Here is a 27825-nt window from a genome sequence, read left to right on the forward strand (position 1 = left end):
TTGTAAAAAAAAAATTTGGTTTTTCAGATGTTGGCCCATATGGAGGGGGGGCAGCTCTCTTTTTTTTTTTTTTTTTTTTTTTTTTATGAATAGGTTGGAATTGGGCCATTCAGGCTGCGGCAAAAAAAGCCAAATATGGGTCATATTTGCCTCCTAAGTGAACATAACCTTAGATGTTCATCTGATTGTTGGAAGCAATGCAGTCAATAGTTGTTGTAGGCATTAAAATAGAAAGTGATTTTGGAGTGAGTGAACATTTTACCCTACTCGATTCAACACAAACCTCTCTCGCGAGATGCCGTCATTTGTGTGAATGTTGAAGCTCGCTGAATTTCGACATTCACACAAATGTTGCTAAACTGATGCGTTTGGGCTGATGCTTCGTCAGACGGTCAACGAACACACCTCAACATAGTCTCTGAAGAGGTAGCGTTTGTATTTGTCCTTTAGCTCCTCTCCTGGCAGCAACGGGAGGACAAAGTCTTCTGGCATCCGCAGGGAACAGTCCTGAGCCATACATGAGATTCCTGAAAGCACAAACGTGTTTGGTGAAATGTCGAGGCTCTCGGTGAGAAAACATGGAGCAGCGCTTTCCACAGACCCTCAGTCTTTTTGAAGCTTTTAGGGAAAGAAAAAAAAATAATAATAATAAGACACAGGACAGGCAATTTTTTTTCCGGTTAACAGGAAAACTGAAGGTTCAAACAATAACATATTGATACCACCAGTCTGGCTGTTTTCAGTTGTCTTCAGAAAAAAAAACAAAAAAATAATGTAAACTTTTCTATAGCTATAAATGCAGATTTAGAAAAGCACTTAGTGTTTCACATCAACCTCAAAAGGTTGAGACTGGGAGCTGAGATTCACCTTCAAACCGAGGAGCAATCCCAAACCTGCAGCCTGAGCTACAATGGAATGGTGCAGATCAAAGCATATCATGGGGTTAGAATGGCCGAGTCAAAGTACAGACCAAATTCAATTAAATTCAAAAATACTGTTACCAAAGGGAAATTAAATGTTGTTGTAACTCATTAATTCAAAATTTTCAGAGTTATTATAGATAGTGATGGCTGTTGGCAGTAAAGATTTCTTGTAGCGGTCTGTATTACAGCGAATCTGAAGAGGCCTCTGACTGAAGACGCTGCGTTTTCCCAAGACAATATCGTGAAGGGATGGTGAATAGAGATGTATTCCAAAATGTAAAAAAAAATTGATGCTCACAAATGGTCTTAATCCAACCAGACTGAGCTTGAGATCAATTTGAAAAAAATAAAAAAACAATTGACAGAAGTGTTTGTCGAAGGTAAAAAGCTGCTGTATGTCCAGGAAAAGGTGGTCCTATAAACTATTATAGAATTAATTAAAAATGCAGAATATACTTGTCAGATATTTATGTGCAAAACAAAAATCTAAAAAATATGAAAAGGTTGCAAGGCGCTTACTGCCGATGTAAAACAGACAGAGTCAGCTCCAAGATAAAAACAATAGGCCAGCAAAGTGAATTGCTACTGTAGAGAAAGCAACACCAAGTAAAACTGATTAATAACCTGGAAAATCCCTGCTGTTGTGTTTGGTTTGAAAACAAACTGGTTTCTGTTACTGTTAACACTGGACTGGGGTTGGAGGTCATTTTAAATCTGTCCTTGTTGCAGCCAACACAGAGTCATCTGACCTTTACCGGCTGAATTTATCAGAGAGGTCATTAAAAAGAAGCACAGGGACATTTTTCATACAAACAGGATCATAAACAGAACTAGTGGAGTCACAACTCCAGGAAAGTGACTCTGATAAACTGTATGAGTTTTTGTTTCTCCCCATTATACACACAAACAAAAGCAACTTTAAACCAAGCCATACACACGCCTACACACTAATTTGCTTTGTTGCTGACACAAGCACTCTCTCACACACTTGCTGATTTTCATGAGCCTGCTGCGACCGCATGCTTTACTTGTAAACCTCAATCCAGATGGGCCTTGTCAAATCTCCTCTAAAGGCTCAAAATCTTTAAGATATTCTGACTCCATATTTATGAAGAAACCTGTAGAGAAATATCTAGGACCTGCAAAGCCTTCAGCCAGCAAATAAATAAATAAATACATAAATAAAAACGGCTGCTGGGTAGATATTAAAACTAAAACTGTGCGTGCTATGAATAACCTAACCTCTGACCCGGGAACACAACCAGAATGACTGGGCTACTGTAACACCAGATGGGATAACTGCAGAGACACACACACACACACACACACACACGCTCAGAGAACAGCACTCACCCACTCCCATGCCGTCTTTGACTAGCACAGTGCAGTGCTGCTCCCAGCATGCTTTGCAGAAGGAGTGCTGACAGGGCAGAGCCAGCAGGGTGTCTCTCCGTACAACCTGTAGACACACACCGCACTGGAGGGACTGGGCGGCCTGAAACACACACGGGAAGATAAGTAAGCACAGCAGTCGCAGTAGCGCTCACCTAATACATTTTATTTTTTTAGTAATTATTTCATGAATGGCAAATTAATCCGCTCCGCTTAGCCTTCCTGTTACCTGTTGAAAGTATTGCTCTCTCTCGTCCTCTCACAGCTACAATGGACCTCTGACATTTATGGACATATCAACGAAAATAGATTCTCCTTTTATATCAATTATTGGATCATTAAACACCTAGAGATTCTGAAAACCTCTAGAGTCTTCTTCTTGTTGCGGCTTTATAACCTGGTATCTCTGAGCTACTTTACTATTACTTCTATAACCAAGCCAGGGTCAATCTAGCTGAAGTTGACAAATATGAGTAACGGCCAATTGTTCAACCGTTACAATAAATTGTACATCTGACTATACAAGAAAGGGAGTGTAATGATGACCCAAAAATGGGCATTTATTACATCATTTATAGAAAAAAAACTTATTCATTTTTGTCTTGATAAATTTCAATTAATTTTTAAAAAAATGTCATTTTTACCATTTTCTCAACTGTTTGCTTCACGACAGCATCAAAAAAATATCAGTACATTTGAAAACATGACTGAATGAAGATACTTTGTGTGATATGACACTGTGGCATCCTGAACAAAGCCATTTAAAATGGGAATTTTTTTCAATAGTATTTGGGTTTGTGGCATTACAAATGCTGTGCCATGCAATCACAGCCATATAGTTAAACCTAATTTGTATCATTATCACAATAGTACCAAAAATATTGCAATAAAATGCCACCAACCCCACTGTCAATCACTGGACAAGAGAAACAAGTTGTACTCACTGTGGCTAATCTGCATGTGCTGCTGGTCTGGACCAGAGCATCTGTCAAAAGCTGAGAAGAGCTGGACTTACATCTGTCAGAAAGATGGGCAGAAAAAAAAAGGTTGAAAGGGAAATTTAACAAAGGAAAAACATAAATAAAACAGAACAGAGCTCTCTGTTCACAGGTTAGAACAAATGCTTGAAAAGCAGTGTGACCACTATAAAGTCAATCTCTCCGTGTAATGTTGTGAAATATCATTTTTGTGATAGTTTTAAACGTCAAAATTATTGTGAAGGAATTTATCAGCATCATATATTAATACAGATACAATATTAGAAAGTCCTTAACAGCTGCACTTTGGCACTAACTGCAGTATAACCAATAAAATCAACGTAACAAAGTCAGAAGAGCCACTATGTAAATTAAAATGATACTCTAGAGAAATCAGAGGAACATAAGATGAAAAAAAACTAACAGAAAGGTTTGAGAGAACCTGGTGACTGAGGAAGATGAGCCAGTTAACAACCAGTTATTATAAAAAATAAATAAATAAATCTATGAATTGTGACACAGAAGAAGAGACAAACCTGTCCAGTATTTGTGAAACCTGCCAGTGAAAATGCACCAGGATCAGTTTTGCTACTGATGGTGAAACCTGCAAGGGGAAAAAAAAAAAACAAACAAAAAAAAAACAAGACATGGTTTAAAGTTATTTTTAATTTAAAGTCATGTGATTTTGATTCAGAAAAAAAGAATTGTGAGGATTTTCTTGCAGAAGTAGTCTATGTAAAACGACAAAATAAAAGCTAGATATATTGATATATTGGATTAGAAAAAATATTCTACAACTTGCTTGATGAGAGCAGAAGTTCAGAATAAAATAACTTGCCTTTCACTGCAATAAAGGATCAGTCCTAACCTTTATATGACTTCTACTAAACTCAAAGCAAAAATGCATCATTGAATGTACCGTTTGCTGATGTTTTTGTGAACCAAGTAAAGAGTTCAGTGTTAATGCATTTAATGTTCCAACGCATAATGTAAACAAAACATTATTTTCACTTTCTCGCCTGCTGATCAGTGATTTGAGTCAATCAACAGTCTAGAGAACTACCCGATTTTGATCAATGCTGATTAATTGATGCAAAACTACTTGGAGCTGCACAGTTTACAGAGTTGCAAAGGTCACTGCAATACCAGTGCGTGCAACTCTGCAATCAAAGAAGACTGCTTGGATGCAACATTTAGAGGACAACTATATATCAAGGGGCCATGCAGTCACACATTGCATTGCCACAATTAAATTTGAACCCACTGGAAGGAATTTAACTCTCTCCGACGTGTACAGTTCGTAGTGATTTAGTGACTGAGATGCTATCGCTAAGGGAGAGAAGCTGCAACATTATGAGAACAGAAGAGAAAGAAGAGTTAGAAAAACTGGGGTTTAATCTCAGTAAGTCTCATTACTGCAGTGTATAAACAATAATGTGAGTCGCATGTCCAAGTAAACCATTTATTCTTAATATTAATATAAAACAATGGTAATTCAAAACACACTTTTCTCAATGTATTCTGCATCATATGTAGAAAATATTCTAACACTGCTGCAGAAACAAACTAAACACAAACTGCCAACTCCATCATCAAACCTGAACATGCAGCCGTTACTCTGTGACTGAGTGAAGATTTGGTTAGTTTGATTTTAGAGTCAGTGAGGCGCCGTAAAATGAATTCAAAGGAAGAGCAGAGATTAAACCATTTTCAAGGACATTGTTGCGAGAGAGCAACACTTTAAATAGTAAACAGGAAGGCTGAGTGGACTGGAGTGCAGCAAGATTGATGTTTTGTCCTTTTTGAGCTTTCAACATGGCTCTGATATGGAACATTCTGGATTTGGAAACGTCGCCAGCCATTAAGAAGTTTCTGATTTAAGATCGACGGGTTGTTTCTTTTTTTTATTTTTTCTTTAAGGAAGTAGATAGAAAACCTGTTGTTTTAGAAACCTAGCAACCCGCTAACAAGATTGTTTCAAATGTTAATTTAAAATGTCTGCTCTCTCACACTGTCACCTCAACTACGACAATCAATAACCGCTCACAGAGGAAATGCTGGAAAACATTTTATGTTGTAGAACTACTTCATGTTCTCTCTCTGGTGTAGAAAGCAAGGTTTTCCCAACGATTTAATCCGGTTTCGGGGTAAACGTACCTTCAGAGCAGTAGCCACTGTGTTCACTTCCTCCGTCAGCACTCGCTGGCTCTCCTTGTACGTCAGACAGGTAAACAGGTACTCCTCTGGGTCGGAGGAATCCGCCCCCTGCTGCTCAACGTCACTTGCCACCCCATCGTAATAGTCTGCGATATCGCCCGGATCCTCTTCCTCTCCTCCGTCGTCGTCGTCGTCCTCATGGTCTTCCTCAGAGTTCACCCCAAAGTCTTCCTCATTGCTGTCCGACGCCTGGCTGTTCATGTCCACAGACATTCAGTCAATTGTGCCAATCACCCGGACAGGTAGACGAGCCGCCTACCTGTCGGATTTCAGAAGGCCAGCTCTAGCCGAAATGGCTTGACTGAAGCTCCGCCCCCTCCTCTTTTCCACTTCGAGTCAGCGTGTAAAGAGTGAGAGAAACCCTCCACTCCTGTCTGACTGAGGCGTAACGGGGCGCGCTCAGCAGCAGCGGAAGAAGCAGAAGAAGTCGCACTCTCCGTCACTCATTTGGAAAACGGGTTCCAGGCGCAATCTGGAGGAAGAGGAACAGAACCGTTAGAGACAAAGGAAGAGTAAGAACAGTAACAAAAATAATGGGAAAGTGACCCGTCAATGAGGTCCATGAAGTTTAATTCCATATTCAAACATCCTGTTACTAGTTTGGAGGTTATATAAGACACAGATGGTGTACCAACACATTTCAGGAGTACTGTGATATTCTTTCAAGTTAAAAATTGCTGAACTGCTGTAAACTGACGTCAACGAGCTTCTGTACTGCCAAAAATGCAACATCTTTATAAAATTGTACTGATTTTTTTTTTTGTTTTGATTTTTTTGAAATTGCAAACTGATTTTATATACATGAAAAAAGTACATTTGTAAAAAAAATAGTTTAAACAATATTCCATGTGGTCGGACAGTGCTTTCGGTCAGACTCGGATGTTTTAGATCAAACTAATTGTTGTACAAGTCTTTGACAAGGACACTCAAAATCCTTCAGTTGTTTTTGAGCTGTTCGCATCTGGATTTGCTGCTGGTATCCTTCAGAACATTTTAATGCTTTGGTAGAAAGCTGAATTCATGGATCCGTCAAGTACAGCAAGTTATTGTGGTCCCGAAGCTCCGAAGCAGCCCCACAGGGTAACGTTACAATCACAGTAAACCCTGAAATCTTCTTTTCAGAAATGCTTCATTACTTTTATAACAGATGCACACCTTAAAGAAACCTTCCACCTTTAGAGAGTCCATAAAATAGCTTTGTAACTCTTTCCAGACTGACAGAGGAGTTCTTGGTGTGAGTTTTCTTGAAATTTCAGCCTACCTTTTGCGGTCATGTTCTAATAAAGTGATCTATGGTTCTTCTTGCAGTTTGTAATTAGCCCAAATATTTTAATTGCCATTTAAATTAAACAAAGAAGTGGTCAATCACAGCTTCATCATGATATAACAAGAGGCCAATTAAAGACACATTACCAGTTGCAGCAAACGCTCGATGACGGCTGTAACCAACAGTGGTGACACAAGTGATTGGCTTTAGAAGTTACTCTTCTATACAGGATTTAGAGTTTCAGATTGCTTTCTCCACTGATAAATTTAATTGAATTTCATTTTTACTGAGGTATAGCCTGAAATTTAGATCTGAAATATTTAACTATGACAAAAACACAGAAACGGATCAGGCAGCAAATACTTTGTCTCAGCAATGCGCATAAATTTATTATCGGTTTCCTTAGCTAGCCAAAAATATGACCACATGATTTAAAGTCGAAACCTAAATCCATTGAGGAGGAAACTAAAAAAAAAAAAAAAGGCACCAAACAACAAGTGACTAAAGTATTTAAAAAACTAAGCAACACTTGTGAGTGTTAGACACAGTCCATAATTTTTTTTGGCTGTTCCACAAATATGAACACTATCCTCTGTAGACCAAAGACATGCTGCGGTGGATAAAATAAGTAAAGAACTGCATAGAAACAAACAAATCATACCAGATTGCGCTAAAATCCAAAGTGTCCTTAAATCAATCCCTTTCTCCTCTAAACAGCTGATCTCTCAGTTATTATATCCATAGAACCAGCTAGAATAGGTCTCAGTTACAACTAGCACTTTGTAAATTTGAGTTATTAGTTTTTATGGATTCCAGATGACTAGATGGTCTTAATTCAAAGAACATTAGTTGCTTCCAACAAGAGAAGTTTGACCCTATTGATGCACTCTAACTAGGTTTTCAACAGCCTGGTCTAGATCATACTAAACTAAAAGAGATCCTTAAAGAGTCTACTCAGTTGTGTATTTTTTCAGCACAAACTTTACACCAACAATAACTTGCAGTGGAATAATAAAATATAGATTTCATGAAAAATGTATTTCTTTTAAAGCACACAAAAGTCAAAAACTGAAAATGTTGCTCTATGTGTATTTTGGTGGGTGACATCACAAGAGGGACAAGAATAAATTATTTGGAAAACGACAAATGCTAAGCAATTTTTTTTATTGTTTTTGACATGACTTCTCTGACTCTCTTCAAAAAAAGCTTCATGCATTTTATTATCAAAGTTTCCATCTCAAGTATGGTAAATTTGTTACAGAAATACAAGTAACACCCCTTAATTTACTAAGCAAAACAGAAAAAACAAGAAATGCAAATGGCCATACTTAAAAATAAGCAGCTGTTTTGCAACATCACCAGAGGCGTGTGGGCTAGCTGCATGTTTTGATATTTGTTAAATAAATATATTGTATAATTATTATTTTACACCAGAAATATCGAACTAAATAGAAAACTCGACAAATAGATTTTTTTTATTTACCATAAAGTGCCTTATATGAGTTTAGAGAAAAGTATGACTACCACCTTTAATACTGAATTCTTTATAAGCATACCCAATAAAAACTATGGGAATTATAAGGCACCACAAGGCCCAGGTGGCCTGGTTAAATTCGATAAACGATTATTTATCACAGTTTAAAAAAAAATCTTAAAGAGGTCAACTGGTAACGGACTTCAGATGTGACTTTGCAAATATTAATCTGGAAAGAAAACACGGGGGAAGCCAGCCAGCGGGTCCCGGTGCCAGCCTAGCTTTAGACCAGCGTCCACATTCCGTCCGATCCAAGTTAAAAATAGTCAGCAAAGTGGGTGACACACATCCCGCTAGGCTAATGTAACACAGCGATCGTACAGGTTAGATAACAGGTTTAACTGAACTCTGCTGGTGTGTTCGGAACGGGAACTGAAAGTGTGAAAACTGGTTAATAAAGTGATGGCACTGGCATTTTAGTCCGACCAGAGAGCCAGATGAACGGCTGAAGTTAAATCCCCAGAGTGGCTGCCTCTGTCGTTAGCAGGGTTAGCTTCCAGGCTAGCGTGCTGTAGTTGTGCTCAGCAGTTTAAGTAGCGATATGCAAAAACCCCCAAAATACGACGAGTTACACCAATGAGCGCTACGGGGGGAGCTTGCAAAAGTTTTATACGACAAGTTATGCTTACTCAGTTAAGAATAAAAAAAAGCACATCAAGAAGTAGCTACCCTTCCTTATCATTCCCCTCAGCCTCCGCCTCTCACCTACTCTACTCCGGGGACTGAGATGTAAACAAGGCCCGGTGCAGCTCCGGAGTAAACACGTCCATTTAAACAACTGCTGCGTTCATTTCCAGAGCAAAAACCAGGCGGCAGTTACCTGTCAGAGAAGAGGTGGCTTGACCTGCTGTAACAGCGCACAACGGCATCTGTGTGGGGGGAACCTAAACAGCGATTTTCACTCTTTAGCTTGGCGGAAGGTGGAGAGGTGCTTATCTGCGACGTAACGTCCGCTTTTCTCTGCGCTGTAGAATCTCCTCTGTGGTCGCATTAAAGCGCCTTATCAGCACTAAAATGCTCGATTAAATGAACGAGTTTTTTTTTTATTTTATTTTTTTATTATTATTATTATTATTATTAATATCATCCCAAAATAACCCAATAATAAATTCCAGTCAAAACATTAATTCTTCTATGTTTTGAGAAAATAAAATATACTGATTTAACTTTTTTTTAAAAAAATCAGTAGTATTTAGTAAAGTAACTATCTGAATTGTAATAAAAACGACATAACATTATCAAATCGATAAACAACAACAACAACAACAACAAAAAGTCACATAGAATTTGCGTAAGAAAAGTGAAAAGTGTTATTCCCTGCTTGGAGAAGAAAAATCATTACGTATTAGAACTATTTTGATATTACCTGTAAATGTTGCCTACGTCGTGTGTGAGACTATCACGTTCTCACTCCTGACCTTAAAATTTGATTGGTTGACCTGCACAGCAAACCAAGTTAAGGCCAATTAGCAGTTAGCTCCTCCCACTGTGCTCTTTAGGGTCTGTAATAAAACAGTAAATGACTTGTTAAAAAAAAAAATCAGTAATAAGCATATTCAAAAATAATTAGTTATAAATGTACATTTAAATCTACCTTGGTAAAAAGTAAGCCCTTTTTTTACTTCCTGTTACTTAGAATTATTTATTGGCAATTTCACGCACTGGACTGAAAATGGAGTGTGCAGATGCAAAGAGAAGCCATGTCAATTTAACACAGTAATAATAGCCACTCTAGTTCGTACAAGCGTTCTTTCTCCAGCTTTAAGTGCATGCTCTGCTGCTCTGGGTTTCACATCCCACACTTATGTCAGCAACAAAAACAAGTGTAACATCATAAAACTTCAGAGTACATGAAATGCTCTTGAGTGAACATGGAAGGTGTCTTCAGTGTCCAATGTCCTGATGTCATACCATAAAGAACATTCATGGCCACTAATGGCCCATAAATCAGTCATCTGACAGACCCAGAACATGCCCACTGCGTTTTTCACAAGTTCCATAGGTTAAAGTGAAACTGTGTAACATTAATGCATCTCTTCTGTTAGATGAGGTAATGCACTTGTGGCGATAAAGGTATCGGAGCAAGGCCTCCATTTTTATGCATTATCCTCTAATGTGCTTCTGTATTGCAAATGAGAATGAGGGGGTTGAGGAGCTGGAGTAAATGCAGAGATAATAGGTCCAGAACTGCTGAGGAGGTAGGTTTAATGTGCTTAATGCTGCAACTGTTTATATTTTACATTCGACAAGAGTGGTACGTTTCCTTTGTATTCGGTTTTCAAAGCAGCCGGGGTTTTAAAGGAAAGTTCAATAAAAGAAAAGTGTGCAGTGGCTTTTGTGTCTGGAGCTTTTGCTTACATTAACCAGAATTCATTTTTATTGTTCAAGCAGTAGAAAACAAATCTTCTGGTCCTGAATGTTTCAAGATACTGACTGTGTTTACGGTTGTTATTCTACTGTTCTATTCTCAAGCCTGGTAGGGCGTCTAACTTATTTTCTTTCAATGTTCCCCTGTATTTTTGCTTCATCTATCCTCAGGGAAGGCAGTCATCATCTCTGACCGCCTTCCGTGTCCCAGTGGTTGTAAGACGATGACGCCCCCATCATGTTTTACTGTAATTATGTGTCATATCTAGTGTTAGTTTTGCACGTAGGCCAAAAAGATCTTCAATTCTGAATGCAGCTAGTTTGTGCTGCATTCTATTTAGATGTATTAGATCAAATGTGTCTGCAAACAAATGTACGCCACACTTTTCAGTTTTTAAATAGTAAAGAAAACAATGGAGAACAAGAATAGTTTTCCTTCCACTTTTCAATGCTACTAAAATGCATTGAGTGTTGTAGTTGTAACTTGACAAAATGGGTAAAAAAAGAAAAAGAAAAATTGAAGCCAGACATTGAAGATTCAAATCTAAGTTTAAAGTGTAGATTTAAAGTTCCTCATATTCACATTCACTAGATGAGTAATTAATTTATTTTAATAAATGAATCAGCTGCAAAATTCACCAGAAAGTACTGGAACCGTCAGTTCACTGTACACAAATGCCTCCCAGTCAGCCTCCCCTGATAAAGAAACTTTGAAGAAACACACAGATAAAACCACAACATATGGACATCAAGAAAAGTGTGAGAACCAAGAAACAATAACAGACTTCAGGATACTATTTGTAGATTATTATTTGCAATCCTGCTTCAGTTTATCTTAAGATCATAAAAATTACTCAAAGTTAGTCAATTAGCATGTATCTAGGAAAATTTTAATTTTAATTGCAACTATATCAATGCATTAAGAATAAAATAATAGAATAAACGAGGACTTTGTGTCAATTGAAAAGATGCAGTAAATATTCCATCTATGATGCCTAATCTAATCAATATTCTTGTTCAGTTTGCACAAGAGGGTTTAGCTTCAAGTCAAATGATCTCAGATCTGCCCTTTGCTTAGAGGTTTAAAACTTGATAACTCTATTTGTCTTGTAAATGCTTGGGGGAAAAAAGAGACTTCATCAATTCTTTTGGTTATTTTGCTTTTTACTCATAACATTTCTTACAAAAATACTTTTCATAGAAAAACACATTACTAGTTTCATTACAGCTCCCGTCACCTCGTGTACAAAAATATTGGAGAAATTAAAGTCGAGAAAAAGTGACAAAAGATGCAAAGACAAATGTGGAAAGTGGCACAAAGGAATCTGTATGAAAATAAAATTTCCTTGAAAGAATGGAGCACATAAGCAAGAGGACATTTTCAATAGGAGAAGGACATCCTGAACTCTAGGACTCAGCCTGCTCTTTGATCATCAAGTGCTTTTCCACCTAACAAACCAAAACCGATTCACATCAATGCTAAATGTCACTGTGATTGCGTTAAAATGGACAAATCTGTACAATTGGATGTTAAATAAACACAGCAGGACTTTTGGTCCTCCCTGAATTTCCACTGTCTTGTTTTTGTTGCAGATTCATTTATATAGAGCGTGAAAAAAAAAAAAAAAAACAACTGGTGGATCAGCAGACAGCCACCAATACAATTCAACCAACCACTGTAATTATCTTCAGCACATTATCGTCGGCTGCAAATTCTACAATTATTGGGAAAATTGCGTTTAAAAAGCCATGAAGTAAATTCCTTTAATACCACAGGAGTATAATCTCACACTGAAAAATTAAACCTGTTAGCTGATTCAGTGGGGGGAGAGGGAGGGGCATACAATCCAACATTTAACATCTCTAACAATTCATTTAAAATAACATTATTCAGAAGCTCAAGCAAACCATGACAACCTGGGGTATAAATATAATGCGACACAGAGGGCCGTTTCTCTTTTCTTCTCTTCAAAATGGGGAAAAACAAGAAGGCATTCAAGTAAGGTAGATATGTGTGTTGATCAACAAGTCAGGAAATAGCCGCACGAAAAAATAAATGCTTATTGGAACTTTTCAATATCTACAGAGATGCGATTAAAAAGTTTAAAACAACAACTTGGTGGAGGACACAGGTTTATCTTGATGCTGTGCACAGCGAGAAAAAAAAAACGATGCGGGAGGTAAAAGATCTCTATAAATGCTGAAAATACTTTAGTGTGAGATTATACTGCTGCAATAAAACATAATGTGCAATGTATTGCGCACATCTTCACCAACAGAGGCAGTAAATGCTAAACCTACCAGCCACCTCTAACCCAGCAGCAGTGTGATGATTTTCACACCTTAACCTGAAGGACACTTTTTTTAAAAAACATTCATACTGTGTTTGTTTTCTCTACAGAAAGGTTGTTAACAAGAGGATTCCTGCTGGCTCCAAATGTAAGACTATTGCAAAGTGAACAAGCAAATACAAAAAAGCATCACAGCTGGAAGAAGCATTCCTCTCCTTTCTTCGCCTAATCTTTTTGTTCAGTCTTGCTAAAATTTGTGGCATCAGCTCCTGAGAAGCATTACATCCTGCTACCAAAGCAAGAAAATGATGGAAGTGTTCAGTTTAGTGCTTTGTTGATTCACTTTTTTTTTTTTTTTTTTTTCCCCCAAAGGAAAACCATTGATGTTTGGTTTCTAGCTTTAAACTTTCTCAAAAGGAAATAAATGTTTCTCTTGACCCTTCTTCTCTCGCTTTGTCGTCGTCTTCTTCTTCTTCTGTTTGCCTGGACCTGCATCCTCCTCTGCTTGTCTGTTTTGGGGCCAGGACAGCGCCAGAGTCTCAGATGCCGTTTTGGCTGCGGGAGGATCAACTTCGACCCCGTCCTCATCGGAGGAGAAACCTCCGGCTTCCTCTCCGGGAGCGATGCTCCCCAGGCTCTGGCTCTTCTGGCTGTAGCGCTGCTTCAGCCTCTCTCTGATCAGGAGTCCCTTCACCAGCAGGGTCCAGCTGGCGATCGCTCTCTTCTCTTTTTTCTGGGCGGCAGAAAGAAAGAAAGAAGTTTAGACGTTCAAATGGACAGTCGGATCAAACATTTACGCAGAGGAATAACCGACACCCAGACTCTTCCAGACTCGTTCCGACCTTGTGGGAAACCTGAAGTTCAAAACGTCCACTCAGTAAAAACAAACCCCAGAAAGATCCACACCTCTTTTTCTTTCCGTTTCTGAATCTCCTGCTCCACCACCCAGGCAGCTCGGAGGACCTCCTCATCCTCTTCACACACGATGTAACCATCAGTCCTGAAATGGAGAGAAATCAATTATTCATTTACTAAATGATCAAATACACGATGAGGAAATTCAAAAAGGTAAAGCCGGAGCTTGTAGGTTTAAAGTCAAGCATCTGCTGCTGTTGTGGCAGTGTGTGTAAACCAGCCGTCGGGTCTTACACAGCGTGTGAGTATCCTCCGTGGTAGTCGAATCCTGTGACCGCGGGCGCAGCATCCAGGTCCAGCTTCTTAGCCACGCGGTGCAGGTTGGGCAGCCTCAGGTGAACGCAGCCCACCGGGATCATACAGGCTTTAAACAGGTAGACGTTACCGTAATCATTACGGGGGACCTGAACGGGACACAGAGGGAGCACATAACAAGAGAATGGTGCCGAAAATGTTGCATGTTTCTCTGTTAATTTTCCCTCTTTAAATGGGATAGGACACACTGCTGATGGGATTTCACAGATGTACAGTTTAGCACTTTTATTGTATTTGCTGGAGCTGGAAGAGAGCAGAAGTTTTGACTGCAAGCATTACAAGTTTTGAGAACAAAGAAATGAAACTCAGCTTTCAAATTGAAAATGTGTGCTCTTGACTTATGGCAGTAAAGTTTACCCGTAAACGTGTCTCTGTGAATTATAGCCTAGTATTGGCTTTCTTCTGGCAACCCGGCGTATTGCAAACAGGCGGCCAACTTTTAAGTGTGTTTCTTTGCATCTTGAATAATCGTCTTTGAAGATATGATGGAAATTTTGGTTGTTTCCAATAATTTCCCACTTGTTGCAATTTCATGTTCTTTAAAAGATTGCTAATAAATAAATAAATAAATAAATCAGGGTTTACAAACATATGAGCACAACTGTGTGTTTCTTCTTGAGGCAGCTACGTACCTTCCCATCCACAGCTATTGGCGGCTGGTATTCTTCAGTCTGCCATTCTCCAAACAGAGGAAGGTCATTCTCGTCCTTCATCTCGGACATCATCCTGGCCTTTCTGGAACGGTTGGAGAAGCCTTTCACCATCTGATAACAGGAACATTAAAAAGAGGTTGTATCTAGATGTCGATCGGACACATTTAAAACGCAGGAGTAGAACCGTGTTTTCATTTATAGGTTCCCTCGAACAGGATCCAGCTGTGGTGTCACCTTGTACGGCTCCTCTCCAAGTCGGACGGTTCTAGCTTCCTTCAGCCAGGTTTCTCTGGAGTGGAGGGTGTGCACACAATCTCTAACAAAGAAGAAGACAGAAATATTTTTTTTTTCCCCCCATTTTTAAAATTATTTTCATGCTGGCAAAGCGAAACCTCCAGAAACCACCAGAACCAGCAGTCACTCATGATTGACGATGACAGAAAATGAATTATTCTTGTTTGAAATTTTATTACAGGTACTGAAATGAGCAAAATGTTGCGTTGGAGGAAGGAAACAAAAATTGCATTTATAATGTTCTTTTTATTGTCTACTTATGTAGGTTTTAGGTAACAGCAGAATATCTCTGTAAAGAAAGGAAAAACAATTGCTACAGTCAAACATGGCTTGTCAGGCTTCTTTCTGTTCACTGGTTACCATTCAGGTTTTAAGACCAGCTGTTAATTTATAACATTTAAAATGGGAGAGCACCACAATGTCTAAGAAGCCATTTGAGTCCCTGAACTCTGTGGTCTGGTCACCTATTCAGAGCAAGAAAGATAAAGGAGAAACACATGTAATCGTGTTTTATCAGACTTTAGATATGCAAATAAAATGAGCATTTCTAAAACAAATCTAAGATGCTTTTATTTTTCTCTTTTACCCCAATTTGTCTTTAAAAGTGTATCCTATGGTTTTCTTTTAAATATCTACTACATGTGTCTGAATATAATCATATCCTCTTTATTGTTATTTGCCCTGTAAAGCACCTTACTGAAAACTTTTAGGTGTATTTCTAATAAAGGTGCAATATTAAAATGACATTAATTGTGGACTGAGAAGTGGAGAAGAACAACTTTAAAGAACAACACAGCACCATCAGGTGGTCACAGAAAAACATGTTTCCATCTTTAGGGCAATATTTACAGTAGAACCCTGGTTGACAAGCTTGTTGCTGTTTAGAAAAAGTTTTTTGGTTTTATGCAAAAAAGGAAGCCTAATTAAACTCCAAACTGCTACCGACTGCATAAAACTCAGATTCTGCAGGCTACCGAACATTTTAAATACTCATGTCCATCTCCTGGCTCAGTACAGCTGATCTCCCCGCAGTGTAAATGTATAAATGTGTGCAACATCTGCGTACCAGTTCAATAAGGACAGGGGCAGAACTGACCTGGAGTACACCGGTTCTCCTCTGCAGTATCCGAGCACAGCGGCTGTGGGAGGATAGAGGGCCTCGTACTTCAGCAGATGTCTCTTTAAGGCGTACAGAGGATGGTTCTTATACTCCGCTATGGAGGTCGGCATAGGTTTGTTCAGCAGCTTGCTCTGGAGCTGAGAAGGGAGGTGAAATGATCAAAAACAACACACAGTTTATTTATGAGTAAACGCATAAAGTGTGCATTTTCTTTTCCTTGACACAACCTTTCAGATCATTCACAATTAACCTGATTTGTCACATCGTACGTAATTTAGCCAAACATTTGCAGTAACATCACACCTCTTGAAGTGCTGGTCTTTAAAGAACAGCTGGATTTAAAATTGGATTATATGACACGTTAACAGACTCCATTTACTAATAAGGTGACTTCTGATGGCGACTGGTTGCTTATGGTTGGTTATTTAAGGGGTATCAAACTTAAAAAGGCTCAACAGAAATACCAAATGCACTTCAGATTTCTATTGGTAGAAACCTTTGGAAAACTATGGATCATTTTCATTCCAGTTCACATCTGTATTGATCCATCACATGAAATCCCAATAATACTCATCACAGTTTGAGCCAAAGCGCAGGAGTTCAAGAGAGATAAATGGTTTTACAAGCACTGGATTTACTACAAAAAAGCAAATAATTAAAAGATTTTTTTTTTTTAAAAAGTAACAAAATCTAAAGGGTTGAGAAAATAATTCATGAAGCGTTTCATGACTGTTTGGACATACCTCCTTCTCCTCCTTTTTGTCCCGCTCGTCCTCTGGGCCCATGAACGGCTCCAGGGTGTCCTCCCACCACTCGTCATCCACCCGCCTCTTCCGGGACGCCGTCATCCAGGTAGGGTCATACTTCCTGCCCAGGTCCTTCAGGAAGCCGTCTCCGTCCACCGCCACCACGTAGGTCAGCGGCGCGGTGGCGTTCTGCGAGCAGAGGTGGGGAACTTCGACTCCGTGCTCCACGTCCACGCACACCCACGAAGACGATTTATCCAGGTAGACCTCCAACCACTCGTCCGCTCCAGGTCCGTCTTTCCTCTGCCCGCTCCGTCTCTTCGCTCTGTTGCTCGTCGCGCCTTCGTCTTCATCATCCTCCTCTTTACACTCCTCCCACTCACCGTCCTCGTTTTTCTCGCCGGTTCTTCTTCTCTTTCGAGTGCCTTGGGTTCTTGAGGTCTTCTCAGAGCTCTTTGCGTTCCTCATCTTCTTTCTCGCACGTTTGGTGCAGGTTTCAAAATCGTCCTCGCTGGATTCCTGATATTCCTCGGCGTCACTAGCTTCCTCTTCTTCTTCCTCACTGTTGCTCTCCTCTTTGTAGCTGACCTTTGAGGCGACGCTGCGGCGTTTGGAGTTTTTTGGTCTCTGGCCTGCAGATAACACGGGCTTCTCCTCTTCCTCCTCCTTCATTTTTTTCCTCTTTGCTTTCTTGCCTCCGCTGCTCCCTTTGACTTTCTCACCTTGAGCTGGTCTCTTGGTGCCTGGAGAAACTTTTGTCTCAGGAGAGTTGCTCTTGGAGCTTTCCTGGCTCGTCTGGCAACGTTCTGGGGCGCCAGTTGATGTTCTAGGCCCTTTGGACTGGGAAAAATAGATATTTATGGTTATTACAGTTGTGCCTCTAAAGCTTTCTCCAGGCTTTTGTCACGCCTAAATGTTTCAGATCAAGCTAACGTTGACATTAAAGGAGCAGGATTTTGTGTTTTCAAGCCACACAGAATAAATCAATCGCACAATCAACTGTTTTACAGTCATTTCTAATCAAAATGCTCTATCAAATATGACAGATTTCATAATTTAGCACCTTGAAGTTGGGACTCTGTCTCTTTAAAAACTCCTGCTTTTTCCTGAAACCTTGCCTTCAGAAAGTCACCACAACATGGCTCCTCTTTTAACCCTTTAAGTTTTTACCAGCTTCGCACTGAGAAGTAGCTCCTATAATGAACCTATAATAAAGCAATAATTTAAGTATTCTTTTGAAAGACGGAGGTCACAATCAATAGCTATACTCAAGTCTGATTACTGCCTGACCTGCAGAATCAAGAAATCATCTAAGCAGAAAATGTCTATCAACATGAAGTTAGCAAAAGGCTATTTATCACCTTCGAGGATGGAGGCTTGAAAGGAACTGGGTGCAGAGAGAGAACCAGTCGGCAGAAGAGCTGCAGAGACCTCAGGAATAACAGGAAAAGCTGCAGGAAAAACAAATTATATGGAATTAATGCTGAAACTATTATTTATTGTTAATGGATTGCATTGAGTGGGGGTAAAAACACCAACATGAGTCATTTCCTGGTGGTCTCTGGCTGAGAGGCTTCCCAGTCGCCTCTCCAGGAGAGCCTGAGGGTCCGGACGCTCCTCAGTGGGAAGACTGGGGTCAAGGGTGAAGGTCGCTCTAAACCTAAAAGGGGCAAAAAGGTAGAATATGATAAAATAAATAAATACAATCCTCAACCCTACTTTGAGGATTCCAATGTCCACCTTCACATGGTTGGCAGAGTTTAAGGACATTTAGAGTTTTTTTTTTGTTTGTTTGGTTTTTTTATAGCCAAAAAAAAAAAAAAAAAAAAAAAACAAAACGTTCAAAGTTCAGCACATTCACACACACCACTTGAGGAGTCCAGAGAGGTATTTCTGGTCAATGCGCTCCCTCGCCACAGTGCAGAAGTGCGGGGGCAGCAGAGACAGAGCGACAGCCAGCAGGTCCGGTTCGCTGCACAGCCTGTTGCGGAACATCCCGTTAGCTAGAAGGCACAGGAGGTGGACCTGAAACACCGGAGGTCAGAGGTCGGTGAAGATCGGACACCCCCGCCGCCGCGCTGACAAACGAGGCCAAAGGAGAGGAAGGAGACGTGCACGGTGTTCTCACCTTGTGTGTGTCTATCAGGAGGTCCTTCTTGAACCGCTTCATCATTCGCCTGAGGCACGTCTCAAACTCCGCCTGCCTCTTCTTCCTGGCAGAACGTCAGAAACAAACACTTGCTTTTAGCTCACAGTCATATAATATGGAGATATTACAGCTTGTGTATCTGTCATAAAGGTAAAAAAAAAAAAAAACTAGAACTATAACCATTTGTGTTTACATTAATAATGTATGAGACTTCAGCATGTTTAGAGCAGGGCTGTACAAAGCGCAGGCCAGAGGACGTTTGTCGAATCAAGCCAAGTTTATTGGTACAGAGCATTTCAGCAGCAAGGCAGTTACATCATAAAAAAAAAAATCTGTGTCACTATTTATGAAACAAGCATTTAATTTTGTTTCAATGCCATCATCAAAATCATCAAGTCAATGCACATCGAACATACTGATCCATGTTCTGTTTACTACTCTAAACAGGTGGGTTTTAGCCTTGATTCAAAGGATTTCAGTGTTTCGAATGTTTTTGCAGTTTTCTGGATGTTTTGTTCCATTTGTGGCCTCTGGACTGATTATGTTGTGCATGTTCACCTTTCAGCAGGAAAAGGCTTCTACACATACAATCAGGGCTATGCATATGATTAACAGTTTCATATCAAAGCTCATTTATGTACTATAATGTCCTAGTCAAAGGCAAGACTCAAATCCAACTGGTTCAGCAAAGTGTTGATTTGGAGGTGGTGAGTTGAATACAAATGCACTCCACACTTTTCAGACCTTTGTTTATGAAAGCTTCAGAAAACCGTGAATCGTTTTCCTTCCACTGTTCATTTCACTAATTTGGTCTACTGCAGGCCATATTTTAACATGAGATGTGAAAAAGACCAAGGGCTGAGAATATTTTTGTAATTATCTGCATGTCTGCTATAAAACCCAAAGTTCATGAAATCATCCATCTTGAAAGCCCGTCAACCGCCATGAGGACAGCGGTGTCCTCTTGAACCCATCGACTTGCATGTTTTTGGGGTGAGAGGTAAAGGGGTGTAAACTATTATTTCAACTTTGTAATATTTTTTTTCTAAATTATAATTAAAAATAACACTAAAGCAAAAATATCTGGAGTATTTCTAATCGTTCCAGCAAATATCTACTCACTGCTTTCTGACTTCTGCGGTCTCGATCTCGATCTCTACAGGCTGAGACGGCAGGACGGGTTCTGGTGTTTCAGCCGGACCCAGCGGCTCGGCCAGCTCTGATCCACACGCACACACACGCGCACACACACACACACACACACACACACACACATACATGCACAAAAACAAACCCAGTGTTTTCAGATTCCTTTCCAACCGTCAGCTCACACCATCAAATCTCTGAATTTCCGCGCTTACCTTCCACTTCCTCCCAGTCATCCTCATCCTCACTATCATCCTCTTCCTCCTCCTCTTTTTCTTCTTCCTCCTCTGGTTTCTTGGTGCTCTTCTTAACTACGGGTGGCGCAGCAGTCGGCATCTCAAAGTCGTCTTCACTGTTGACCTCCTCCTTGGGCGGAGACTGGAAGTACTTACTGGTTTTACTGCGGGTGTTGGTGGCTGAAGAGGATTTATTCTGCGCTGCACGTTTTGAAGACCAACGTGGTTTGGGGTTGACCTTCCTCTCGAGCTTCTCCTCTTTTTCTGCGGGATCATTTTCTACCGCCCCCAAAAAAATTGACAATAAAAAATAAAGTACAGTGTCAATCAGAATAAACACATTTGAATTTATTGTCAAATAAGCTCATTAAATGTGATTGTTCTCTTTGGATTAATCCATTTTTAAGGCCCTAATTCACAAGTTTTTGAAAAGGATCTTAACGTGGCTTCAAAAAATATTGCAACAGATCGAAACTTGTATTCCAAATGTATCAAAATTATTTGTTGCATGGAATTGAGTTTAAATTGCTCATGAAAAACCTAAAATGAATACAAAATCCATGTGTACGATGAGTGCGTGTGAACATCTGATCAACACCGCTGTGAAACCGTAAAACCAGGGAGAAAAACAAAAATAAAACCAATGGACAGACCAGCTAGACTATAAAACTCCAATCTTTCATGTTTCGTACTGAAGCATTGTGCATCATGTTTTGATGAAGTGGAGCACAGATGTGCATGTAGGACAGCAGATCCACTCCAGTAACCATGCACACCATTCATCCACGCACCTGCACTGAAAGCTCAAACTGTCTGCTTATGCCAGCAGCATGAAAATACATGTGCACAATAAAGAGGGATTAAATTAAAACGTTCATTTACAACAAGTAGGGGGCTTGATTTAAAACAACAATCAAATCGCAACAACAAACTCAGTGCTTTCTTCATGTCCTGCAAAAATGAATGTGAAAGTTACAATGTTCTGCACAACTGGAAATATACTTTGGATGTCAATTAGAGGTAAATTAACCTATAATATTCACTCACTCTGCTGCTGAAACAATGATCTCGGGTACAGATTTACATATCTATTGCAGTTTTCTGGATGCCAGCAGCAACCCTTGCAAAGCTACAGCTACTACTGATAAAAAGCACGTCAGATTTGCATCCCCGACTTTTAATACCTGGAGCTTTCTTCCTGCCTCTCGTCTTTGCTCCTCTGTCTTCTGCGTTCAGCACCTGCTTCGGCTTCTTTGTATCGGCCTCCGTCTCTGCACACTTTCTCCGCTTGGCCATGCCACCCGCCTGGTGTCTTCTCTCGGTCCAGACTACTTCCTGGAGGTTTTGTTTGGTCAACTATTGGAGTAGCTGATACTAACCTCTCCACATGGTCTTGTGTAACGCTGATGAAGCAGGCACTTACTCAACATTTCATCGAGGAGTTTTCATAACATCAGAGACCCTGGTTGCTGTTTTGGGGGCCGGACCGTGACATCACTTCCGCTGGAGTCGTCATTTTGTTCCACTGGAAATAAATTACAGAAAGAGATGAATTTGCTTCTTCTAAACCACGGGAGCTCTATAGTGAACCAGCTTATATTAACCCTTAAATTAATGTATAAATGTGTACCAAGTATCTTAAATACATTCAATTATTAAATTGTAATGCCTCATTTAAACACTAAGCGGCAGTGTTGCACCTCATTTTACATAAAACTATCACGAAAAACTTCTTCCTTATGGAAGGCTGTTGTTAAATATAATCAAATCATACTTTCAACAGTAGACACCTATACTGAAAAGAGATTCTTACTAACAATAACTGAAATAAAAAGATGTCTAAAATTCAGTTTTAGACATTTTATTGTTTTAAAAGTCTGCAACAGAGATTCATTTGTTACTTAATTATTTAAATGCATGCTTTCTTTATTTGTCCTTCATTTTGTTCATTTATGAATGTCTTTCACTCACTCCAGAGCATGAGCAATTTTACAGTATTCTCAAAACCATTTAAATTTAATCAGGAAAACTTTGTACTATAGAATCGGCTAATTCTTGGTATGCAGATGCTTGAAAACAGGAACTAAATGTTATGTTTGCCACAGAGGCATAACATCTGCGATTCTGTTGCTTTGGGTTAATGTGTGAAATCCCAACTTCATTAGCAGCCACAATCTGCCTCTGCCAGGAGGCAACATGCTTTAAAAAGTTTAACCAACCGTTTTTACGCTAAAAGACTAGCTTGGATATTGCAGATATGAATGGTATATTTCCTCCAAGTCAATCCATTGATTGATGATTCCAGGTTCTAGGAAGTATTTTCGTTCTGCCTTGAATCAAAATTGTCAATATTCCCATTGATGTTTACCAAGCTTCAAGCTCCATTTATTCACAGTCTTCATACATGGAAGTGAAGCCCTAGGCGGAAATTCAACCTGTAAGACTGTTCTGGCATCACCTATCACCACGCCTTCACCCCAGCCAATCAGGACGCACCACCTCTCTACCTCGATCCAATCACCTGGCAAGAGCTCCTTCAAAAGACGAAGCAACCACAGATCCACCCGCTTCAGTTGTGCTTCAACCCACCTCCTCCCCGTTTCCACCACCAGCCTCCCAGACGCCTCCAGGTCCCCTCAAGACTCCTCTCTCCAAGCTCCGCTCCACCACCAGTGACCGGGCCCGGGGGAAGACCTACCTGAGCTTCGTTCGAGCCGATCATTCAAGCTCGCTGCGATTCTCAGCATGCACGTCTTCCGCCAGTGTCCGAGCGCCAAATTCTCGGTCCAATAAAATTGTCTAACTGCTGTTTTTCTCTCTGTGTGAGTCTCTACAGATTGAATTAAAGTTATTTCAGACATAACACTATTCAATGGTTTTCACACATCTGAAAAAAGTTTAATTGAAACTTGCATATATTTCTAAAGGAAATGTCACAATTAAACTTAATTGTTGCTGATAAAAATAGAGAATAGAGCTACCAGACTCTTTTGACAAGTTAATACAACTAATCATTGTACAAACAATGTTTGCCTCTCTATATATCTTTACTAAATCAAATGGAGACTTAAAATGATGGATTTAGAAATCTGGAGCAGTTATTTCCCTCACTATGGATACAAATAGTAAAACTTATCACTATGGTAACAATGTGAGTTTTCTCTGAAGCTCTTTTCCAGACATCCTTAATGTTCATTCTGATATAAATTCCTACAAACAATGAAATCTGAAACGTTAGGAATATGGATTGTTGACAACACATTTCACTTTCGGTTGATCTGAAATGTTCATTTTGACAAGAAGAAACTAAATTACAGATATCTGCTCAGAAGATCCTGTCTAATACATAATAAATTAGCTTGCTGTGCATGAAGACCTTTGAAGCGCTTAAACTGAGTCCTCCTACTCTTGATATTTAAGTGTTATCTTCAATTTATTTCCCTCAGTGACATATTGAGAGCAGTCATTGAATTCTATAAAAAGCGAGCCTCACGATAGGATTCTGCGCAGGCAAGGAGTTCATTTTTACGTTTATGGCATTTAACTATAAAGAAGTGAATCATGAGCACAGCTGCAGAAAAGCATCCCCGCTGAGAGACAAATTAAAGGCAATTAAAATCAACTGTCAGCTATGAAATTTAGCTATTACCTATTGAGCTGAACGCTACCACTATTTTTTTTTTAACTAGATTACATTATAATAACATGAATCTTGTGAAAAGTGGCATCTATAAAAATGGCTAGTATTAAATGTGATAGTGTAATTTTAGCCCAAACTTTCATTATATTGAAATAAAAACCAGTTGATAACTTTTATAGATGTTCTTATCGTTCCTTCAGCCGGTTTGTTTTTTTTGTAATCACTGATTTGCAATTCAAATATTGAAAATTTGAAGTGTTTCTTTTCTTTTTACTTTATCCATACGAACAGAAAACAACACAAACAGCACACACATAGCAGAACATGCTACACAATACTTTGATATTCCTCCGTTTTAAAAAAAAAAATCTGATTCAAAACTACTATCTCTATCAACCCACTTGTAGCACGTTTTGTTTTATGAATCATATTTTTAAGATAAAAAAAAATGGAATCGAGATTGTTTTTGGCTAGGAAGAATTTTTTTAGCATTTGATATCAGAGATCAGAGCTGATCTCTAACCCGTTAATCAGTGCATCTCCAATAAAAAAACATTTTGTCTTTGAGGTCAAGCACATCTTTCCAACAACAATAATTGATGCCCTTCAATCAATTTAATGAAAAAAAAAAACAAAAAAAACAACAACAAAAAAAAACATATGTGTCGAAGACATATGCTCTGATGCTAAAATGTAGACTAAATTTGAACAGTCTTTTAAATTTTGTCATTTTCTTTTGGATCCAAAACCACTTTTTTTTTTTTATTTATTTTATTTTATTTTTTTGTTAGAAAAAAAGCTCAACTGATCAAAATCAGAATCAATATGTCAGTTTGTCTGACCCCAAATAAAGCTGAAAATCAATATTGGCCCCATAAAAGCTGGATCAGTGCATTTCTGTCTGTAACTTTTCCCCAAAAAAACTTTTTTTTTTAAATATTGAAAAATACTACATGCTCTCATTGCTCTTAATTTCATATCTTCTTGGATGGGAAAATGATTTCAGACTTCAGTGTTCAATGGAGGCGATCCCAAATCAAAGCTGATGTCTGGCCAAATAATCGGTGCATTTTTTCCCCTCCCTTTGCTTTATGTGTTAATCCTCCCCCAAATAATCATGATGAAAACATCTGGATCAGGAGTTCAAACTTCAAGTACAAGCAAAATAAAATCTGTAAATAAAATATCGATACAGCTCTTTGTGAAGTGCTCAGTCAATATTTAGCACAATGGTGTGAATTTAGGAGCAGTCTCTCCTTTAGTGTGAATCTTGTCCTAAACTTTTTGCACAAAACAATCATGACGACAGAGCAAAGGTTTGAGATGAAACAGATACATCAAAAAGGACTAATACATCACATTTACTGAAGATTTAACTTTAATATGGAAACGTGTCAATAGGAGTCACCTGTCAAGTGAAGACATGCTAATCAAGCCAGTGTTCAGGGAAAGCAGATGAGCCAGATTTCATATTGTTTCTGTTTCTTGTGATGTTTCATAGTGGGGAAAACGAATCGTCTTCATCAGTTGTTCTTTGATATAAATATTCATCTCAGTTTCCGAGTACGCATCTGTTTTATGCCTAACTGCATTATAAATATATTATAAATATGTCTTCATCTTCATTGCGTGGCATAAATCATCGTTACTATGCATGTTTCTGTCAGGAAGACATCTGGCTGTTAACACAGCTGCAAAAAAAAAAAAAAAAGAAAAAAAAAAGAACTCTGGTTAAAATCATCTCCACACCAAACACCTCCTGAAGTTCTCCCACCTGAAACATTGTTTCATCCCCAAGAGATCTCCAAATACAAAAGCAAAAACAAAGCAAAACAAAAAAAAAAAGAAAAAAAAGAAAAGTGGTTTGAACTGGAAAAGAGCATGACAGAATGAATTCTTTGGTGACAAGCCTGCGTCGTTCCCCTGAAAGCGCGTCTCTCCCTCCCTGTTCTGAATCAATCCAGTCCGCTTCCTCTCAGTATCATTTCCATCCATCTCTGTTGTGATCTGGATCGAACATGTTGGGATGCTGTGGCAGATGTGCGTGCTTCACTTCAGAGAACCGTCTGTCAGCCGATACAGTTGACAGCTTCAGACTGACTCGCTGCAGCAGGGGCCTGATGGGACGAGGAGGGAGGGAGGGAGGGACGGGGAGGGCAGGGTATTTCCATTCGGAGTGTTTGTAATGGCGCTCAGCATACATATGCATAACTACCGCATGCATACGCATAAACAAATGCATAAATGTTTATTTGTGAAGTGCATGTGCAAGGACATTTTTCTTCTGAGACAGGCGTCTGAACGTGTCTGTGCATTTGTTGCCTTCAGTGAGTGAAAGTGTGTGAATGTTGTGAGGATGCGTGTGTGAGTGTGTGTGTGTGTGTGTGTGTGTGTGAGAGGTGTAAGAGATGAGTTTGTGGCCCAGTGTGCTTTGCTCCCAGCGCAGTGCATGGCTTCCATCCCTATATGAGCCATTAGCACAGTCAGATAGGAATAAAAAGCCATACAGTGAACTGGGAATAGGGAAGATTGCCTTTTTTTTTTTTTAACGAGATGACAGAAACCGGGATGATAGAAGGAAGCAGCTTCAAACAAAAACCACCTCAGGCTAACAGAAGTGGGAAACAGACAGCAGGTGAAGGACATGGATACCTCCAGAGGAAGACAGGCCGATGCTCTGCCCTCTAAAAGATGAACGGAAAATACAGAATAACCCCGGGGCTGATGAGAAGATACTTTTTTTTTTTTTAATGTGCAGGTTAAATGAGAAACACATGACGAATCATCAAACAGGAGGGATGTTAGGGAGTCAGAGGATTAGGCAAGAGGTTAAAAATCCCCCATTAGAGGCACATTTCCAACAGCACGAGTCCTTAGGATCACACTGAACGACGTCTTGTGATCTCTCCTGTGAACAGGAACGTTAGTCATCTGCTCACTGTCACGGACAGTCACACTGCAGGTGACAGAGTTGCACAGAGTCCACCTTTGGACACGAAGCTATCGCTAGTTTATTTCAGAGTATTACTTCAGGTTTTTAAAATTTCAAGATGATCCTGGAATCCTCAAATGATGTGCAAGAACATGGAACAGAAAACAAAAGTTCTTTAAATATTTCTAAACTGGTGCAGTCATGCAAAACTATTTACAAGTAAACATTTCCAGTCGGTATAGTCATCGGGGATACTGAAATTAAAGACTTTTTAAAATTATGAGTCGATTTCCTTTTTTTACTTGGGGGGTTTTGTGGCACCTAATGCAGCTAAAAGCTCAAAATGTAAATGCTTTTCCCGCCAGTGCAGAACAGTGGCACCTGTTGTCCTCTTCCACAGGAGCAATCTGCTGCAAAGAAATCCACATGAGCAAGTCTGAGGACTTTTAGACAATAGAAGATTAGGTTAGTATTGTTAACATTAAATGTAAATTAGCAGAAACTTTATTGCAAGTTTACGAATCAAAGTACACTACGTTTATTTAACGATGTCCTCATATGTGGAAGTTGTGTGGAGATCCGTCTCTCCCAGATTTTTTTTGCAGGTTCTTAACATAAGCGAGATTTAAAAGTTAATAAGGCTCTCATATTGTAAATCACGGTTCTGTAGTTTAGTGCTTCAGCTGCAGGACTGAAACAGCATCTTCTGTC

At 39.3% G+C, this 27825-nt stretch overlaps 2 protein-coding genes across 4 annotated transcripts in view; both read right to left on the minus strand.

The window, feature by feature from the left end:
* arih2 (ariadne homolog 2 (Drosophila)) overlaps positions 1-9342 on the minus strand; it is an 18323-nt gene extending 8981 nt beyond the window's left edge. Inside the window, exons 1-6 of one of the 2 annotated variants that reach the window (XM_015032414.1) lie at positions 9131-9342; positions 5450-5981; positions 3829-3896; positions 3260-3332; positions 2277-2418; positions 406-527 (exon numbers count right to left, since the gene is read on the minus strand). In XM_015032414.1, coding sequence (XP_014887900.1) covers positions 406-527; positions 2277-2418; positions 3260-3332; positions 3829-3896; positions 5450-5722 — 678 coding nt within the window. In that variant the 5' untranslated portion in view covers positions 5723-5981; positions 9131-9342. Of the gene's footprint in view, positions 1-405; positions 528-2276; positions 2419-3259; positions 3333-3828; positions 3897-5449; positions 5982-9015; positions 9087-9130 lie in introns of those variants that run through there. The other variant, XM_015032415.1, reaches the window with a different exon arrangement.
* A 3705-nt stretch (positions 9343-13047) lies between these two features.
* On the minus strand, positions 13048-22044 carry xpc (xeroderma pigmentosum, complementation group C). Of its 2 annotated transcripts, XM_015032417.1 has the most exons (15): positions 21727-22044; positions 20699-20821; positions 20522-20617; positions 20283-20379; positions 19140-19224; positions 18879-19036; positions 18551-18671; positions 18373-18462; positions 17009-17851; positions 16242-16402; positions 15086-15167; positions 14831-14962; positions 14118-14287; positions 13875-13968; positions 13048-13701 (listed from the first exon to the last, which is right to left on the minus strand). In XM_015032417.1, exons 1-15 carry the CDS (start codon positions 21836-21838, stop codon positions 13369-13371), a joined length of 2697 nt encoding a protein of 898 aa, XP_014887903.1. In that variant the 5' UTR covers positions 21839-22044; the 3' UTR covers positions 13048-13368. The 2 variants fall into 2 exon arrangements, with proteins under 2 accessions (XP_014887903.1, XP_014887902.1); XM_015032416.1 differs by having other exon boundaries at positions 20522-20821.
* Between the last annotated feature and the right edge of the window lie 5781 nt (positions 22045-27825).

The sequence above is a fragment of the Poecilia latipinna genome, unplaced genomic scaffold (genome assembly GCF_001443285.1).
Source record: "Poecilia latipinna isolate Pla-1442-1.1 unplaced genomic scaffold, P_latipinna-1.0 Scaffold239, whole genome shotgun sequence".
Classification (NCBI taxonomy): domain Eukaryota; kingdom Metazoa; phylum Chordata; class Actinopteri; order Cyprinodontiformes; family Poeciliidae; genus Poecilia; species Poecilia latipinna.